We start from the raw sequence: 21,000 nt of genomic DNA, 5'->3' as shown, positions 1-21,000 counted from the left end.
AGAAATTATTTCTTCACACTAAGGGTAGTGGAAATCTTTAACTGTTTCCTAAAAACATGTTCAATTTGAAAACTTCAGAGCAGTGCTTGTCAAGTGGTTATTAATATTTTGAAATTAAGGCAGGTGAGATAAGTCAGCCATATCCTTATTGAATAGCAGAATGGATTTGAGAGGCTGAACGATCTGATTCTATTCCTATCTGCAAAGATAGTTACAGAAGTAGCACTGGGGTAGGGTTGCTCATGATTGATTCCTTACCAGAGTCTGAATGTTCCGAGTTAATGTTCTAGTGGATTAGATATGGGGAATTGTAATTTGTGAAACTGGAGCTGCTATAATGAGTTCAGGTCAATGACAACCCGTGCAATGTATTCTGTCTGTAACAATTCAGTGTGTTTTTGCTACTTATGGCTGATCCACCCGAGCAGAAGTGATTCCAGTTGTAATTCTCCACTGAGTAACTGGAAATATTGGTCTTTGTCTCGTTGCCATTGGATATAAGAAGGAAAACCAGCTGAAGAACCTCGCCTCCAACAACATTTGCAGGTCAAATTATGGATTACTAAAATGAATCCAGCATGAATTTATGGATTGCTAAAACTGATCAGAAAGAGTAAACAAATTAGCATTCAGATAGCCCTTGATTTCTCTCTCCATCCGCTTCCCCTTCCCAGTTCACCTACTAGACTTACTGTCTCCGTCTGCAATATATCTTTGTCCCATCCCCTCCCCTGACATCGAGTCTGAAGAAGGGTCTTAACCCAAAACTTCGCCCATTCCTTCTATCCAGAGATGCTGCCTCACCCACTGAGTTACTCAAGCATTTTGTGCCTACCTTCGATTTAAACCAGCATCTGCAGTTATTTCTTAAACAGATTAGCAGACTAGTTAGACAAGTGCAGGTGTGCATCACACATCGTAAAAAAAAGGCAAAAAAAAAGAAAATAAATGCAATATAACTGAAAAGCATGCATGAACAAGGGGAGAGGACAGGCAAAACTCCAGAAGAAGTCGCAGTCACCGAAGAAGCCGTGGTCATGTGAGCAGATCCATATTGTGTACCTGTTCCTGCTCATCCTCCACTAGGAGCTGTTGCTCCAATAAAAGCCTCAGCGACTGCAGCAGCAGGAGAAGCGCTGGACTCAGTGGTGGGTCATGTGATGGAGAATGCATTGACTGGGGCCTTCAGTGGCAGAAATGGTTCAGAGCCAACGAGGACAGATGTGACCAACCAGGAATTCAAGATGACAACCCTTCAGGACTAACCTCATGCCCAGCAGAACACTCATTTTGAGTTGAGATAATTCTTGGAGTGTGCCCAGAACCAAAATAACGTGATATTCTGTAGCGTTGTTACAAAACCTACTATCACTTGCGCTCCAGATCTGCCTGCTGCCTGTGTTTTTTCTTTACATTTTAAACAGATGGCTCCAAAGAAGAAATGCAAAATTGTCAATCCAAATGCTCAGCTAAAGAGACTGATTTAGATAGCACTCGCAGAGATTATCCAATTTTGGACTACTCCAAATGTGATGATCTACAGGACATTGTTAATGTGAAAGTAGTGTGCAGAATGGCATGTCATGCGTGGTTTGAAAAGCAAAAACATGTAGTTTACAATGCCAAAATTGAAAAGTTGAGGAAAAACAGGCTGTACAGAGTTGCTTATTGGTTACAATCTGAGGAGTATGATGATGCTAATGATTATGATATGCCAATGTACCAGCTAGCAACTGATCTTTTCCATAAAGACTTGGTCTTTTGCTAGAAATTGTAATTTCTTTATCTGTTTGTTACGGACTTACAGCATATAATACAATAATATTAAAGTTCTGATCTTGAGAATATCACATTTTTGAATTTTCAAGGCAGTCTGGATGTTTATTACTATTTCCGTCACAACGGTCAATTTTGTACTTAGCTACAATTAGGTAACTAACTAATTATATGCTTTAATTTCTGGTCATCCAAGTAAGATGTTTCATATTTGTTTCAGAATGCTTCAATCTATAATAACTGAAAATTTCATTCGGTTCTATTAATTTTTAAGAAAGTTATGGGCTTTTATGTCAGTTGACTGTCCTCGATCACAGCTTTTGTGTTAAGTTAATGGAAAAGCAAGAGGGAACAAGATGCTAATTTCCGAGTATGAAAATGGCCATACCATTTTTAATACTGAAGATATGAAAGTTAATTAGGTATCAAATTAACCTTCTTTGTATGTTTTATCTGATGGGATAAATTACAGGCTTGATTTTTTTAAATTTTAGATCCGATAGGCGGCGCGACTCACGTCAGCAGCCCGTCCTCTGCAGCCCGTCCTCGTTTTTATTATTTTTGTCTATGTTTTTATGTAGTTTTTGTTATTTTTTGTTGGGGTGTGTGTGTGGGGGGTGGGAGGGAGGGGGTAACTTTTAAATCTCTCCCTGCACGGTTGGGGCTGCAATGTGGAGCGGCCTCCAACAGGAGAAGACCGGGGACTCTGGTGCCGACTCACCTCGTTGCGGGGCTGGCCGAGTCCAGAGCGGGTGGAGCGGTGGTGGAGCGTTGCTGCTGCTGCTGCGGCCCGACCTCCGGAGATTCGGAGGCTGCAACTGCGGGTCTGGCGGACGGCGGCACCGGGAGCTCGCGGGTCCCTGGAGGGGAGACCGCTTTTCAGGGCTCCTGCAACGGCGACTTCTCCCGCCCGAGTTGCGGGGTTGAAGCTCCTGGAGCGGGGCCTGACATCACCGCCCCGCGCGGCTTGGAATGGCCGCGGGACTCTGCGAGCGCATGCCCGGGGCTCTAACACCAAGACCCGGTGTGCGACCTTGCATCACCCGGGGTGGCTTTAATGGCCGCGGGACAATCGCCATCGCCAGCCGGGGGCTTTGACGTTGACTCTGACATGGGGGGGGGGGGGGGGGGGGGGGGGGGGGGGGGGGGGGGGGGGGGGGGGGTGGGGGGGGAGAGTGCAGTGGAGAGATACGTTTTTTTTGGCCTTCCATCACAGCGATGTGATGGATGTTTATGTAAAATGTAAATTATGTTGTGTCTTGGGTCTATTTGTTTGTAATGTATGGCTGCAGAAACGGCATTTCGTTTGGACCTCAAGGGGTCCAAATGACAATTAAATTGAATTAAATTAAATCTCAAAATTTTGTATCATTCCTATATTCTGCAATGGTTTCTGTGAAGTGCTGAAACAGTACAGATCTTCACTCCTGAGGTAGCAGTTGCCAATTGAATATTTCAGCAAGTGACATGAATGAGATTTTGAGGGGTTTATTCTACTCCATATAATGTTATTAATGAGGCCACAGAACCATTACTAATATGTATATATTAGCGCTGAATAAAATCTTGAGTGATTTTACAAAAGGTACAAAATTCACAGGGTTAAATAATTTCAGGTGACGTGGATAATTTTCAAGAGTCAATAACATTTTGTAAACAGAGGTATTTATAAACAGAGCAAAGGGTCTTAGGTTAAACAGGCAGTGATGAATTTACAACAATAAATTTTGGGAACAAGGATAGAAAACTGCAACAAGTCTCATGAAAGGAAAAATATTAAAGGCATAGGGAATATAAAGCTGGATTCACCAGGATAATGTTGGAATAATGAAGAAACCTTTGGGATCCAGGAACAATTTTTTTATTGCAATAGCGAAAATTTAGAAGCGATTCGATATTTTTTTGGAAAGGAATTGTTTCATAAGTTTTCAATACGTACAGTGCTGCAATATGTCATGCAGTAGAATAAAATCTTACCTTGTGAGAGCATCACTGTTAAGTATTTCATTTGTATGTTATTTTTGCTGGTTTAGTTACAATACTTTAATAGAAAAACCTGGTGTGTTTTGCAGTTGATAGATATAGTTCATTTAATTGACTGAGGATTTTTCTATAAGGTTGAAGAAGTTCAGCAAAATTTAAGAATGAAAAATGACGAAGAAATTGACCGTCAGAAAAGAATAAGCAACACAAAGAAAATGATTGATGACTTGCAAAATGAACTAAATGCTACAGGGAATTATGACCATGTGCAACCCGAGATAGACCAAATCAGCACTGCCCTCCGGAAAGTTCAAGAGGAAAAGGGAGCCATCGACACCGAGAAGGCAGAGCTGCGAAGAGAGAAGGAAAATTTAGAGAAAGAGAAAAAGAGTAAGTATTTTCCTGGAAATTGTTAAATTCCAGCAATTCAAGATGCAGGGGTGCCGAGTGAGGCAAGCTGTATATAGAATATCTAGTACATTGTAACTTGTATCATTAGAGCAGGGATTTTTGTAATCAGCAAAACGTGTCAAATGGAACCAGGTAAACCCTCTTGTGGAATAAAAAATGGTCAGGATTTTATTCAAAAGGGAGATGTCATTTTCTTCAGATTGAACAAAGTACACAATTGTCTGTCATTGTCGTTTCGCAGGGCCAAGAATTGGTGGCAATTAGATGGTGAGTTTTTATTGTGAGAAGGTGATTTTGTTGTAAGATAAAACTGCTTAAAATAATATATAGGAACAAGAATAGGCCTTTCAGCCCCTTGAGTTGCTTTCCGTTCTGGCTGATCGTGGTTCGATTTAACAAAAACAACATATTCCTCCTCTCTCAACTTGTCCCCCTGCCTTTTGGGGTCTAGAAATTATCTCCTTTAAAAAGTCTGAAATTGGCCTCTATGGAAGTGAATTTTACGTTCTCCACCTTGAATTAATAAATATTTCCTCTTTTCTAAATGGCCTATCCACCTTATCCAAAAAGTGCGTTTCTAACTCTGGTTAGCACTATATTATCCTACGAATGTAATTTTGTTCTGCCTATTATTGCTAGGTACAGTGAAAAGCATTTCCTTGCATGCTATCCAAGCAAAGAAAAAATTACGTGCGTACGATCCAGCCATGTATAGTGCACAGATAAAGGGTACAACAGTTAGTGCCATATAAAGTCTGATTGAGGTAGATGGGAGGTCAGGACCGCACTCTAGTTGGTGAGCAGACTGTTCATAAGTTGCAGGAGCAGAATTAGGTCATTCGGCCCATCAAATCTACTCTCAAAGTCTATGTTCAATTGCTTGATAAATTGCTTGTGATATTTATTCCTAGAACTTGTAGCTTTTGATCTCTAATTTGGTGCCATCAATGGAGTTAATCACAGTCTCTTTTGTCTTGTTGACATTGTCTTGGCACCATGTTACAAAGTTCTCAATCTTCTTTCTGTACTCTGTATCTACATGAACCATGAGAACTGGATTCTACCTCACTTAAATAGCTTCTTGTACCATGGTTGGTTTATTTGACCTCGCCACAATCCACTCACTTGTCCTCAAAGATTACAATAGCCTTTACTCTACTGATTGTGCGAGCATGAGGCATCTGTTGGATAACATCCTGGATCCCTTATATTTAATTCACGTGAGGTGGCAGGAGCTCGGACCTGAAGTTCCTTGAGCTGCAGACCTTTGCCTCAGTAACTCAGCCGGTCAGGCACCATCTCTCCAGAACATAGATTGGTGACGTTTGGAGTCCAGACCCTTCTTCAGACAACAGACGTTGTCTTGGGCAAATATTATCCGCAAGCTTCCACATATCGTGGTAGCAGCCGCAGCATACCCCCGCTGACAATTATTTATTTATTTCTTTTGTTTAGTGTTAATCACATTTTTGACTTTATCAATTAAACTTTCATTATTAAATTTTTGTTATATGTTATGGCATAACTTTAAAACCTGGCCTACTGTTACAACCACTCTGCTTTCCTAACCTCTGATAACACACTGCAGATTTATACTGTTTCAGATTTTACTCTCCCCTAATAGACACTTCATCCCCGCTCGTTATAGATCTTTCTGTTCTCAAGGGAATCGTCTGCTCTTTATGTTTACAGTACAACTTGCTGTCAGTTGCCCACAAACTTTGATGGAATTTTGGGTGGCAATTTATCTTCAGCTTTCTTTTCGAGGATGGTGTTGGCTGAGGCATTGAGGAAAGGATCCTATACATGCCAATGCAATGTTCAAACTAGGAATAAGAATCTATGAATTTGATTTCGGTCATCCACTGAACTTCAGATAAATAATTTAGAAATTCAAATTGAGATGTGGAGAAAAAAGAGATGAAAAGAAGATTGAATCCAATTTTCTTTTGCAAGAAGTAGATCTCCACCTTTGCAAAAATAATTCTTCTGGCCAAAGAGGTTGTTTTGGAATAAATTTTGATTGTCATACTGCTCAGTTTTTCACTCCTGAATGTGGCAGCCCTAACTTTATTGATTCTTTAGTGGGGAACTTACTGAATGTTGCAGTCATTTGATTGCAAACCCCATCAGCAGTGGATTTTGTGAAATAAACTGTCAACAGTTTCTGAATGTCAATGTTTACTTGTGAATAATTAAACCCAGGCATTAATGTCTAATTTACCCATGTTAACATTAAATATTGATGGATTTTTTTTATTGCTGCTGAATCAGAGAAAAATGGTTGAATATTGTTACCAATCACTCTGTCATTAGATATGTAGCAAAGCACTCTGCTTATGTCACATGTGCAACTATTTAAACAGAGGTTATGGCTAATATCAAAAGGCTTGAAGACATGATGAACTTTAAAGAAGCAAAACTTCGAGATCGGTTTAAGGATACATACAATGCTGTCCTATGGTTAAGAGAGAACAGGGATAAATTCCGTGGACACATCTATGAGCCAATTATGCTCGAGGTAAGGTTCCTTTTGTTAATATACTAAAATGTTTCTGCCATTATATACGGTTAAGGAAACATCCAATCATTAACACCAATGACAAGGCATTAAATTACATTAAAGAATACTAAGTATACTATGAACTTGCAACAGTCTATTTATTTTGCAGTCTGTTTAAATACTGCATTGCAACAGTTTATTTTTTTGAAGAACGGTTCCTGTGAAATGCAGCATGAACTATTTGCATTGAAAGGCCAGCTTCTATGCTGATGGTTGATGCTTACATTGTTTGATATGGACCTTATATAAACCAACTGTTCCAAAAGCTCTCTTCCTTCAATATTCTCTATAGGTTAACGCAACACATATTGCAGCCTCCTACTCTAATCGAAGATTTTTGATACTCAACCAGACTGTCTTTCTGCAATCTCTAGTCTCCTTAGCAGCTTCTCGTGATATTGTATCTTTGCAATCTTACTGATACCTTGTACTTTCATGGTCTTGATTCTGTGCCTTAATTTAATAATGTGTTTTGGGAAATTAGGGAATTCTTATCTATTGCCTTCAACGCTCATGATTAGTGGGAATTTTGGTGTTCATTTTGTTAGCATGACTTTTGATAAATTGTTTGACCCTCATTCTTGTTTTCCTTCTATTATTTTCTTTGCAGCTCAATATGAAGGACTCTAGAAATGCTAAGTATGTTGAAAACCATATTTCATTGAATGACCTGAGGGCCTTTGTTTGCGTGAACATGGAAGATATGGATATATTCCTTCGCGAGGTCAGTGCATGCACATAGATTTGTAGGATTTTTAGTTTTCTTATTAGAGAGGAAGTTTCACAATACCTCAAAAGTGTTCGTATTTCAATTAAAGTGCGATTTGTTTGCTTCTTCCAAACCATCCCATTGGCTGTATCCATCCAGTTTCTCTTGCCTCCTTTTTTAAAATCTGTTTCATTTTTCAAAAGTCCCACCTTCCGCTTTAGCAACCTTGTTAATGCTCCAACAAATCCGTGACCACTGCTCTATTGATTTCCTACCTTAAGTGTACAGAAATCAAACATCAAGAGACTTATCCACCCTTTTTATTTGCTTTCGCACAAGGGCAACATTTCCAAATGGGTGGACAATGTGCACTGCCATCCAAACCAAAATTACCACTGTCACTTCCTTTGATTTATTCCCATTTTAATGCTGTTCAACTGATTTGTGTTATGCTGTAGTGGAGAAGCAGAAAATTAGAGCAGATTGCCCGAGTGAAAGCCTGCTGAAAAGGGGCATAAATGAAACGTGTCTAATTTAGTTTTATCATCCAGAATATAAATGACAGTGTTGTAATATATTATTTTCCTAGTCATTGCACCGGACCTTTAAATCAAATGGCTGAAATGGGAAAGAAATGAGAAGAACGCTTAACAAGAATTAGATCCTGAAAAATATGTGACTGCAAGGTTAACTTGAACTTAATCTTACAATTATATTTGAGACGGGAAATTAGGTGACTGCAAGATACTAATCTTACAATTTGAAACTGGAAATTAGAAATGACAGGAGACATAATTCATGTCCAATTTCAGCAGGCTATCACGGAGGCAATCTGTGCATTAATCTTCTGCACATTTGTACTATTGCAGTAGAACACAGATCAGTTGAACAGTATTATAACGGGAGCAGCACCTTAAATAAAATAAGTGGCAGTGCTAATTCCATTTTGAATGACAGACAATGCATGTTTGATCTTCCTATTTACACTTGCATTTGGGCAGGGAAGCACCTTCATTATATTTTAATGGGTAACGTACATGTAAAGTAATATTTGTGTTTTTTTACTATTATTGCATCAGTCATTTTTGTTAACCATTGTAATAATGATATATAATAATATCCATCACTGATCTCCGATGAGAGGGTGGGTAGTCATAATCAGCATCTAAATTTGGAAACAAATAAGAGAAGTGGACCCGGTTGCTGTCCAGTGACCTATATTTGAAAGTAGTTGTGTTCTTGCTTTGGTTGACATGGGGATTTTCCTTGCTCGGGCGGTGGAATATGCTTCTATACTAACCAGGGCTGGTACAGTGACATCACGGTACTGTCTAATTTCTGTTCTCCTAATCTGGAATATGGTTTTATAAATTGCATACCCTTTTTTTACACCCCCCCCTCCCAAGCCTGCATACGTGAGACGCAAACGCAACTCGCTGACAAGGTAATGAGGGTAGAGAGTGACTTCCCGGATTTCATGGTCATTGTATTGGGGGATTTTATTGTATGGAACCAGGCTAACCTCAACCGAGAGCTTCCAAAATACAGACATCATGTTACCTGCCCCACCAGAGAGGAGAGAACACTCGATCATTGTTATACTACAATTAAGAATGCATATCGCTCTGTTTCCCGTGCGGCTCTGGGACTCACTGATCATTGTTTAGTTCACCTTATTCCGACCTACAGGCAGAAACTAAAATCTGCTAAGCCTGTGGTCAGAACAATGAAAAAGTGGACAAGCGAGGGCACTGAAAACCTACAGTCTTGCTTTGACTGCACTGATTGGAATGTGTTCAGGAAAGCAATCACAAGCCTCGGTGAATATACAGACACCGCGACATCATATATCAGCTTTTGTGAGGACAGTTGCATTCCCACTAGGACCCGGATCAAGTCCAACAACGACAAGCCCTGGATTACAGCAGAACTCAGACTGCTCCGCCAGTCTAAAGATGAGGTCTCCGGGAGCGGGGATGCAGACCTCTGCAAACAGGCCAAGTACAAGCTGAGAAGAGGAATCAGAGCTGCCAAGGAAAGGTACTCTGAGAAGTAGAGGAGCAAGTTCTCAGCTAATGGCTCCTCTTCAATGTGGACGGGCTTGCAAGAAATCACCAGCTACAAGAGGAAAGCCCCCTGCTCCTTGGACAATCGTCAACTGACCAACGACCTGAATGAGTTCTACTGCAGGTTCGATAGACAGAAACATAACCCTGGTACCCTCTCCCACTCCTCCCCAATCACCACTTAATACTCACAGCCTGACTCCAGTCTCCAAAGACAGGAGCCTCCTCCACTACCCAGCCCCTCCTTGCTCCCCAACATCAGTCAGGCCACTCCTCCATCACTAACAATAGAAATTGAGGATGTGGAAAAGCCATTCAGGGGACAGAAAAGCCGGAAATGTGCAGGACTCGACAATGTTTCCCCCTCTACCCTCAAGCTCTGTGCCAAACAACTGGCACCAGTCTCCACAGACATTTTCAATCAGTTCCTGCAAACCTCCACTGCCCCTGCTTGCTTCAAAGTCTCCACTATTGTTCCTGTACCCACATTGCCAAGTATTATTGTTCTTAATGACTACAGGCCTGTCGCACTGACCTCTGTAATCATGAAAATCCTTGAAAGACGTGCTGGCCCACCTGCAGTTTGACGTGCTGGCCCACCTTCCCCCATATCACATGGACCCCCTGCAGTTTGCACTCCGGGCCAATAGATCTGTGGATGACGCAGTCAACCTAGGCCTGCACTTCATCCTCCAGCACCTAGACCGCCAGGGGACCTATGCAAAGATTTTGTTTGTGGATTATAGCTCTGCGTTCAACACCATTGTGCCAGAGCTACGACACTCCAAACTCTCCCAGTTGACTGTGCCTGAACCCCTCTGTCAGTGGATCACCAACTTCCTGACAGACAGGAAGCAGCATGTGAGGCTGGGAAAGTACATCTCGGACCCGCTGACCCTCAGCATTGGAGCACCGCAAGGCTATGTGCTCTCCTCTCTCCTTTACTGTACACAAAGGACAGCACCTCCACAGACACCTCTGTCAAGCTTCTCAAGTTTGCGGACGACACAAATCTGACTAGACTGATCCAGAATGGGGAGGAATCTGCCTACAGACAGGAAGTGTCACAGCTGGCGTCCTGGTGCCATCGCAACAACCTGGAGCTCAATGCTCTTAAGACAGTGGAATTGATTGTAGACTTTAGGAGAGCTTCAAATCCCCCCCCCCCCCCTCACCATCAACAACACCACAGTCACATCTGTGGAGTCATTTTAGTTCCTTGGAACCATAATCTCCAGGGGCCTAAAATGGGAGGCCACCATCGACTCCACAGTCAAAAAGGCCAACAGAGGATGTACTTCCTGCGGCAGCTGAGAAAACAATCTACCACAGGCAATGATGCCGAGAAGGTTGTTGGCTGCAACCTTCCCCCCCCTCCCATTGACAAATTGTACATTGCAAGGGCCAGGAAGCGAGTGGGTAAGATCATCTCTGACCCCCACTCACCCTGGCCACAAACCCTTTGAAGTACTTCCCTCTGGGAGGCGACTCTAGACTGTCAAAGCCGCCACAGCCAGACACATAAACAACTTTTTTCCACGAGCAATAGCTCTGCGTAGCAGCCAAAAGTCTGTAGCCCCCTTTTTGCTCCGGTATTTTATTTTATTCCTCACATGTTTAGATTATAATGTTTTACTTTTAATTGTCTACTGTCTTTCGTGTTGTTATCCTTGCGAGCAAAGCACCAAGACTAATTCCTTGTATGTATACATACTTTGCTAATAAAATTTAATCAATTCAATTCATTAAGCTGCTAAATGACCAAAAGAAAGTATATGTGAAGAATTGCTATACATCTGACTACTGTTCATGTCAATAGCTTGCACATGCGGCAAACTTTGGAAAGATTGCGTGAGAGAAAGTAGAGAGAGCTATGTAAACCGGAACATTGAATTAAATTGACTAACACCTATATTACAAAATCAGGTCCGTGATACACAGAGGCTAAAAGTGAATGCGGTGTGTGCGCCTTCCATTTCAGCGGCAGGGAAGCGGCCTACTAGACCCATTCAGGAACTTCAGTAAGTAGTTTACATTTTGAATACTCCTTAAAATATATTTTTTAATTCATAAAAACTGAATAACTGAAACATTTCGAGAACAGTTAGCAGTTTTTCCTCATCCTTTTGCTGTGCATCCTCAATAATTAAATTCTTATTTGAAAATGTATCTAGTTTTGTTTGTTTTATTTTTGCTGTTCTGTTTAGTAATGCTGTTTGTAATGTAAGTTTCTTGCACAGGTAATCAAAAATACAAAATAGATGTTTATAACCCTATGCCCCATGTAAAATTTGAATGTTCCTAATTTTAATGTTTCTAATTTGATTTTAGTTTTCATGCAAGATAGACTTGTATTTGCACAATGACTTTCATGACCTTGGAACATTACAATGCTTTACAAGCAATGTATTAGTAATTGTACACACCGTTGCAATTAAGGGAATTTAGCAGTTGATTGGTGTACATATTACTGGAAGCATCAATATGATCATAAGTAAAGTTTAGTTTTCTAGTTCAAAGGATTAACGTTTTTTTAAAGACAGTGAGGTTAATTTCTATATGGTGAAACCAAACTGTATAAAAATGACATTCATTAAAATCTGACAATGTGCACTTTAACCACATGTGATTTTTTTTTCTATTACAAATCTGAAATTGTGGAGTACAGAGGCAAATAAATAAATGATGGGTCTTTGTCCCAAACATTATGGAGGGCACTGTAAAGACAGAACTGGGCAGATCAATGTACTGTGTAATCCATTAAGTCCCGTGTCACCAGTAGAGTGCATTTAAATTCTCCCAGCATAATATAATCAGGGCCAGGGCATGATCCTGGGTCACAATTGTGATTATTCATTAGTTGACAAAGACACAAGGGATAAATTCCTTCCACTTTTCAGAAATGCCATGGATCTTTAATTACACTTCAGGGGGCCTTATTTTAACATAACATACTGCATGTCTTCATTACTTCATTTTAATTTGAGGCTACATTTTTTGTGCTTGGGATTATGGAGTGAGACTTGATGGGAAAGAGAGCGCTACCCTCTGACTCGGAGATAAGACACAGAAAGAAATTGTTTGAATTAATTTCTCTGTCACATTTACATAGATTGTTCAGCTTTCGGACAGCATTTTGCAGATATTGCTTGTTGAGAGAATTTTGAACAAAATACTTTACTCCTGCTCTACTGCTCTGCTTTATAACATTTGATTCTGAATTCTACCACATTGCAATGCATGTCAAGAGTGTTTAATTGTCATAAGCACTGGGATATTTTTAGATATTTAACTGGTTATGATTTATGTGTTTTGCTTTCCGTTCCAGTTTCATTCAAGTCTTGGTTAATATCAAAAGTAACTGGAGAATCTGAAATTTGCTTAATTATCGTTTTCTTAATCTTTACAAATTGGTATCAATGGGCAATTCACTTTTGTCTTGAAAAATAAAAGCCTTTTGTATAATTTACATATTGATTTTCAACCATTTAACTTACTTTTTGAAAACCTGTCTTTCAGCAGTTTGCTTTATAATTTCCTGTTAACATTGGGAACTTTTGTCTTTTGCTAGAAATTATGGTTTTGTATCTTATTTGCGAGAGCTGATCGATGCACCAGAACCTGTAATGAGCTTTCTTTGTGAGCAGTACAGAGTTTATGATGTTCCTATAGGAACTGCAAAGACCAAATCGATGATTGAAAAGGTAGGTATTGTTAATTGTCCTTTATATTTTATGGACATTAAAAGCGCAGCTCGTCTTAGCAATGGGGCCCCCGCAACAATCGCACCCAAACCCCCAATATTCCACGCCCCATGAATGCAGCATGTCTCTTGCACACGACCAATTTCAATTTACTTCCCAACATGGTATGTTTACGTTACCCTTATTGCATCATATCTATATCAAATACCATTTTTCAGATGTGGATCCATTTTCCCTATAACATCAAGATAAGATTCTGATTTATTTAACTACCGGGGGTTTTGGCAACTGTACAGATCTTTATGTCATCTGCTGACGTGCTGACTGTTTCCCTTGTCTCTACCCGTTATCATAAAAATGTGGTCTTAATATGAATCGCATGAAGACAGCCCTGAGTACAGCCAATTCCCGATCTAATCCAATCCCTTGAGATTCTCTTTCTCTATGCTACTTTGTCAAAAGCTTTTTGAAATTAAGTAATGTTCATTCATTAGCCTGGGTTCATTTTCCCAAAGTTCATTCTGGGCTTTTGTACCAGTAGGTATGCTTACATCTCCCCAAAGGCCTCTTTTCAGAAAAAGCTACAAAATGTATGATGCTTATCATGAATAACTTTTCTATATAACAGAACCTACTTTCCTATGATTAATGTCAAATTAATCTTTGAAATAATCAGTGGCACACTGACCAGCCCAGACATCGTCTGGATAGATTCCAGACTCTAAATGAGCCGTGGAACAAAGTAATCAAGGGGTGAATTTTCAGTTTCTATTTCAGTGAATAAATATTGTTTGTGGCTCAATCAGATTCAGTAGTTAAGACTATTTTACTTGCTTTTCATCCCTGCAAAAATGTTTTTTCCCTTTGTTTGTTAAGAAACAGACAAATAATCCACGTATTTATAGAAATCGTAACAAAATAAGGATATATATCAATTGCAATAACAATTTGGTCATTAGTACTACTCATTGATGGTGATTTAGAATGCAGTGGGTAATTTGATTTTGATTATTAATTGAAAATGTTACACCATACAATTTATAGCACAGAACACAATCATTTGACACAACTGATTGATACTGGTTTATGATTCACACAAGCTTTCCCCCATCCAATTTCTTCCAACTTTTAGTGTGTTATTCTATTGCCTTTTGTCAGATGCATTTACAATAGACAGTAGGTGCAGGAGTAGGCCATTCGGCCGTTCAATGTGATCATGGCTGATCATCTTGATAACCTTGCATCCCTTAGCAAAAACAATTTCACCTTAATTCTTTACTGACAGAAATCGTACAAACAATCCCCTGGTTTTTAGCAGGTTCACTAATAGAAATATCTTCATATGGTGGCACGGTAGTAGAGTTGCTACCTTACAGTGCCAGAGACCCAAGTTTGATCCAGATGTTTGTACAAATCTGTATGCTCTCCCTGTGACCGGGACCTCCAACATGAGTTTTTCCCTGGGTGGTCCTGTTTCCTCCCACATTCCAAAGATGTGCAGCAGGTCGATTGGCTTCTGTAAATTGCCCTTGTGTGTAAATTGTCCCTAGTGTATGGGTGATCATTGGCCGATGTAGATTCGGTGGGCTGACACGCCTGTTTAGAAGCTGTATCTTTAAACCAAACTAAATTAAAGTAATATATTCATACTTGGATCCTCTATGATATTGCAATGTACCAGAATATTCATAATTTACCAGCAAAACACAGTGCTGGAGGAACTCCGTGGTCAGGTCTGTGAAGGAAATGGACAGAAGGTATTTTAGGTTGAGACACTTGAAGGGTCCTGACCCAAAATGTCATCTATCCATTTCCTTCATGTCATTCTACCATACTTTCCACTTAACCTGTTGTGTTCTTCCAGCACTGTGTTTGGTTCAAGATTGCAGCACTACAGTTTCTTGTGTGTCTAGGTTAACAGCAATCGAATTAAGTAAATCTATGATCAGAGGACCAGCCAATAGATGATGGTTTTCACGTCAGTATAGGAAAAGTTTTCAACAACTAAGAATTTATTTTGCACCCAATTCTTTACAGCAGTCAGGCTAGATATTATTGTTCAAATGTAAGTTTGGGTTGGTTGCATTCTCTTAATCTACAGAAATTCTGCTTATGTTTTTTTTTTTGTTTAAATGTTGAGCTTGTGGGTCAAGAGACATGATTTTACTTTTGAGAATTTACCTTTTGTATTGCTGAATTAATAAAAATGTATAGACTAGGGAGTGTTTGGATAGATTGTACTGGAGTGTAAACAATATTTATTACATTATTACACTTACCAATATTGGCACTTTTACAGGTGATAAAAGAAACTCAACTGCGTCAGATCTACACAGGAGATGAGCGATACAGTGTTAAAAAATCTGCATATTCCAATAAGACCGTTTCCAGTAACACAGCATTGAGAAATGCACAATTCCTCCTCGTCCAAGTGGATGTGGAGGAAAGAAGACGATTGGATGATCAAGCAAAAGTAAGCTTTTAAACAATTACTAGACCAGGTGCGGACCCGTAGGGGCCGTCCCTCATGGCAATATTCCACCAATGACCCATAGTCCGCAACTGCACAGGCGCGGCTGAGGGGTTCCCGTTGTGACGCGAGTCACGGCAACCCTCCATCAACTATGCCTCGACATCCCCCTCATCCCCCAGCACTCCCTCCCCTTCCTCTTCACCCTACCCCTTCTTTCCCAATGAAAATCGCGATTTTTCTTTAAAATAACCTGAACACAATGTTTGCTGTAGATGAAAACGGAAGAATTTGATTAAAGCGGAGTTCTTTTTTTTAATATCACGATTTTTTAATGTAAATGAGATTCGGGATACCATTTGACGTCATTGTGACGTTGAACGGGATCCTATTGTGACGTCGAACTCGGCTGACGGGCAGGGCTTGCGGAAAAGTGGTTTGAAAAGTGATTTTTGTAAAGTTTAAAATGTCAATAACTTGGAAAATATAACATAATTCCGAACAAAACTTGTTTCATTTACATCCCAGGACAATGGTGAGTAAGGTGGGCCAAAAATTGTAGTGCAATCGTGCACCGTTTGGCGGGGTTTTGGAATATCACGCACTTGCACACACGCATATAAACAAACAGGATGAGAGTTAGTAATATAATAATAATAATATATAATTATGTGTGCGTGTGTATGTGTATATATACACACACGCACACACACTAGACCAAGTGGGACCCGTTGAGTCCCTGTCACACGGGAGGCCTGGCCCCCCCCAACGCAATATTCCACCACTCATCCACAGCCCCCATCTGCATTGATGTGGCACTAACTTGTAAAAATATAAGATCAATGTGAGTGCAGCTCACTCTGCCTCTCCAGTCCCCTATTCACCTCCACCATTATCCTCCCTCTCCCCAACCTCCACCAACCCTCCTCTGCTTCCTCGCCTCACGACCTTCTTCCCCTCCTCTCTCCTCCCCCTCCCCTGCTCCATTACCTCACCATCCCTCTTCCTACCCCTATCCTCCTCCATTCTCCCTCACCCCCAGCACTCCCTCTGTGCCCTTTCTCTTCTTTCTCCTCAGAGGTTGGTGGTCAGTTTCAATCGTGTCCGTGTGTCCAAAGATAAAGTCGTTAAATTTCTTGCAGGTGAAAACAACCGTCAACAGCTCTTTCTCAATTTGGGCATACTGTTGTTTTGAGTCAGTCATAGTGCGCGAGGCATAGGCAACAGTCTTATTGCCGTTGCCATCATTTTGAGGACATGCTGCGCCTAGTCCGTGTTGTGAAGCGTCACAGTGTGACCAGTCGTTTAGGATCAAAGTAAGCGAGAGTAGGAGCACAAGACATCTGCTGCTTAAGAATGTCGAACGCCCTCTGCTGTTGCTCGTGCCAGGTCCAAGCAGTGTCTTTGTGTGTAAGCTGGCGCAATGGGGCTGATATTTCATTAAAACCCGGAATTAATTTACTCAAGTAGTTATCCATGCCAAGGAATCTCTGCAAACTTAGAACGTCTGTGGGCGCTGCGAGCTCGTTGATAGCACTGATTTTCGTCGGATCAGTTTTTAGGGTAAACACATAGCCTAGGTATTTCACCTTATTTACCCTGAATTTGCATTATTGAGGGTTGAGCTTGAGGTTGATGGCCTTGGCACGATCCAGGACGTTTGTCAGATTAGCATCGTGTTCTTCAACAGTTCGTCCCGTTACGAGGATGTCCTCCACTACAATGGAGCATGGGTAGCCTGCAAACAACTGCTCCATAGCTTGTTGAAATAGTTCGCTAGCAGAGCTTATTCCAAAAGGCATGCGAAGAAATCTGTAACGTCCGAACGGAGTGCTGAAATTGGTTAACTTGGGGGAGTTGTATTCCAGCGAAATCTGCCAGAATGAATTCTTGGCATTAGCACTGTGAATAAATTGCCTCGGCCATCTGCGCTGTGATCTCGTCCACAGTGCGCATGGGATAGCAAGGTCGTTTGATTGCTGTGTTTAAGTCCTTGGGGTTGATGCAAATTCGTATCTTGTCTTTATTCTTCTTCGTAGCCATGACCATGGTGGAGACCCAATCCGAGGGGTCAGCGACGGGAGCATTTACACCTAGAGACACCATTCTGTTAAGTTCACTTTGAACGTGGTCCTGCATAGCATGGGGAATCTTATGAGCTGGACCAATAACTGGAATTGCCTCTGGGTCAATGGTGATCGTGTATCTGACAGGCAACCTGCCCAGCTTATCGTCAAATAAAATCTTGTATTGTGTCCGGCTTTGATGTCTAAAGTCAGTCTGTAGTCAGATGACAAACAGATGGGACGAAAGAGATAAGACGCATGTCTTGACATGCGTTGACACCCAGTAGAGACGGCACATTTTCACGAACCACATAGAAACTCAGGTTGTAGACATGAGAGTTAAGACAGCAGCGTAACTCAACTTGACCAATAGGGTGCACTGGTCCTCCTGCAAATGGACAAGGGAGACAGCCGTTGGAATAACGGACTCTGTTTTTTGTAACTTTTTAAACACAGCTAGGCACATGACATTGCACCTGGCCCCCGAATCAACTTTCAGATAGAAATTCTTGCCATTAAGGAGCAAAGCGACCTGGGGGTCCAGTTGTTTATGCATTAAATCAGACAAGGAATGTACATCGACGTGAAAACTTTCGCCAGCAGCCTGCAAATCCGTGGGAGCTGGTTGAGAGTATTCTGAGAGCAAGTTCTCACGGCCAAGCGAGGTTAACACATTGTCTTGTTTTGAACTCTGTTGCTACGTGAACGACAGCATTTAAAGAAAAGATTTATTTTGTTGCAAAATCGACATAATATTCCATATGCAGGTCAACGGTCACGAACAGCAGCATGTGAACCGCGACAGTTAAAGCAATTTTCAATTAGTCTCAACTTGATAGAGGTATCAGGCACTTGAGGAAAACTGGGAGAGATTTGATGACATACCGGTAACATTAATCTCACGATCAGCAGAGTGTCCCAAGACTTTTGTGTGAGCGTCAGCCATTTCAGCAATACGACAGCGGTTTTCAACAGTCTAGAGTCAGCATCCCGCAATAACCTGTCACGTAATTTATCATTGCGGATGCCATAAACCAGACGGTCACGGACAAGGCTATCACATATATCCCTAAAATCGCATCTATTGGCAATGTGCTTCAATGCATTGACATACATCTCCACATGTTCTCCCTGTCTCTGGCTTCGGGAATAGAACAAATGCCACTCCATGACTAAGTTTGTTCATAACTCACATAAACTGTCGGAATTTGCGCAGTAAGCAGTCAGGCTTTCTGATAGATTCAGCAGGAGCAATCGACACCAGCCGGGTCAAATCTAGCCGGTTCATAGTGAAATCTTCTGGCAGGGCGAGGAGCTTCTGTGCCTGCCAGATTAAGCAGAATTGACGACCGGAACACTGGGAGCAGCATTTAGGGTGAGCTGCTTCAATGTAAATTGAGAAATTCTCTTCAAATACTCGCCACCGTTCTGCAAGATCCTCATCAAATACCAGGATCTCCGGTTTTCTGAGAGCAGAAGCCATTGCAATATCACTGAAGAAAACAACAAACTGAAATAAAAGCAATATAATTAAGCAAGGAATGAGTCCGTACACTCTGATACCATGTTGTGATTCTGCTGTTGGAATAACCAAAGTCTCACACCGTGTTTAAGGTCCAAAGACTTTATTAACATTACAGCATAGGTGAAGTCACCTCTCTCTCTCTGCCCCTCTCTCTGTCTCTCTGCCCTCCTCACTATCTCTCTGCCCGTCTCTCTGCCCCTGTGAATTGGGGGCTATGCATGAGTGGATAGGGCGTGGATGGGGTAACAAGTAGCTAATGAATAATATTAATATAGTATCAAGGGGGGTGGTTAGTTTTTGTGTGAGGGGTGGTTAGTATGTGTGTGACGCCGCATGCCGCCCCCCCCCCCCCCCTCCCACAACCGCTCGTTGAGGGGACGAGACCCAACGGGCCCCACTTGGTCTAATGGTAAAAAATGTACATATTCATGTAGAGATTTATCCCGTGAAATCAAAAATCGCCTTATCTGAAAAATTAATGCATTATTTCTCAAAATCAAAATGTTAAAATATTTCAAATAACTTAGACATTCGGCTGATGACGTGATGACGTCACAATGGCTGCACGTTGTGTTCAGGCGCTGCGAGTGACGTCGCCCCGCTCGCTTTTTTTCGCAGTCCTTCGCTTTTTCGCGATCGCCCCGCTCCGCTCGCCCCCCCCCTCCTCTCCCCCCCCCCCCTCCCCCTCCTCCCCCCCCCCTCCTTCTCCCTCTCTCCCCCTCTCCCCTCTCTCCCCCCTCTCCTCTCCCTCCTCCTCTCTCCCTCCCTCCTCCTCTCCCTCCCTCCCTCCTCTCCTCCCTCCCCCTCCTCCTCCTCTCCCCCCTCCTCCTCCTCCTCTCCCCCCTCCTCCTCTCTCCCCCCCTCTTCCCTTTTCATTTGAATGTTGAAGGCATAAAATAATTAAAATATTTTCCAGGATGTGTTATTTTTGAGGATCACAAATATCTATCATTCCAGTTGTCTAGCTTTGGAGTGTTAGTAAATGCTATGCCATTCCAATGTTCTGGAATGCTCTTTTCCCCTAAACGTGCAATTGGATTTTGCCTTTGTCTAAACTGCGTTTTTTTGTTTGTAATATTTTTCTTCTGGAAAATGTAGCATGGTTTTCTTCCGAGTGGTTAAGCCCTAGAACCCGTTGGGAACTATAAGGAGCTGGCCTGTAATCATGTGGCATTACTTTTTCTTACAATGTTGTTAGTTACCTTTTCATTTCAATGTAAAAGCAAACTGCAGTAAGAAAACAGACAGAGCAAAAGATAGTTGCATAATGTCATGCCATTTGCATGCTTCGTTTGCAGGGGATAACTGCAAAGCTAAATGCAGTGGAATCACGCATTGCTGAAATTTCTGAGACGTACAGGCATCTGGAGCGGAAAGATAATGAACTAAGGACAAAGAAAACAGCTTGTTTTCCGTACTTTACCACCTTTACAATGGAAATCCTCAAAGTGTTTGTTATATAGAAGACAACCTGTAAAGCACTGCTCTTTAACAAATTCACTGTCCAACAAAATGTCCAGTTTTGCACTTTTATCATTCCGGTATGGAAGGGTTATTTGTGGATCTTGAAGTATGCAACAATTATACAAAACCTGAATTAATGCAAGATATTGATAGAATCTGCATTGTCTTTAATTATGCAAAACAAGCAGCAGAACGTTGAGCACTTACTAGATTTTGTATTATACAGTGCCCTCCATAATGTTTGGAACAAAGACCCATCATTT

At 41.3% G+C, this 21,000-nt stretch overlaps 1 protein-coding gene across 1 annotated transcript in view; it reads left to right on the top strand.

Moving 5' to 3' along the window:
* smc5 (structural maintenance of chromosomes 5) overlaps positions 1 to 21,000 on the top strand; it is a 74,353-nt gene that overhangs the window by 30,365 nt on the left and 22,988 nt on the right. The window contains 7 exon segments of the mRNA XM_055630820.1: positions 3,894 to 4,149; positions 6,537 to 6,691; positions 7,344 to 7,457; positions 11,435 to 11,529; positions 13,080 to 13,212; positions 15,512 to 15,685; positions 20,572 to 20,721. Coding sequence (XP_055486795.1) covers positions 3,894 to 4,149; positions 6,537 to 6,691; positions 7,344 to 7,457; positions 11,435 to 11,529; positions 13,080 to 13,212; positions 15,512 to 15,685; positions 20,572 to 20,721 — 1,077 coding nt within the window.

The sequence above is a fragment of the Leucoraja erinacea genome, chromosome 3 (genome assembly GCF_028641065.1).
Source record: "Leucoraja erinacea ecotype New England chromosome 3, Leri_hhj_1, whole genome shotgun sequence".
In the NCBI taxonomy this organism is placed as follows: domain Eukaryota; kingdom Metazoa; phylum Chordata; class Chondrichthyes; order Rajiformes; family Rajidae; genus Leucoraja; species Leucoraja erinaceus.
The sequence above is the reverse complement of the archived record's forward strand: the minus strand, read 5'-3'. Positions and strand labels throughout refer to the sequence as shown.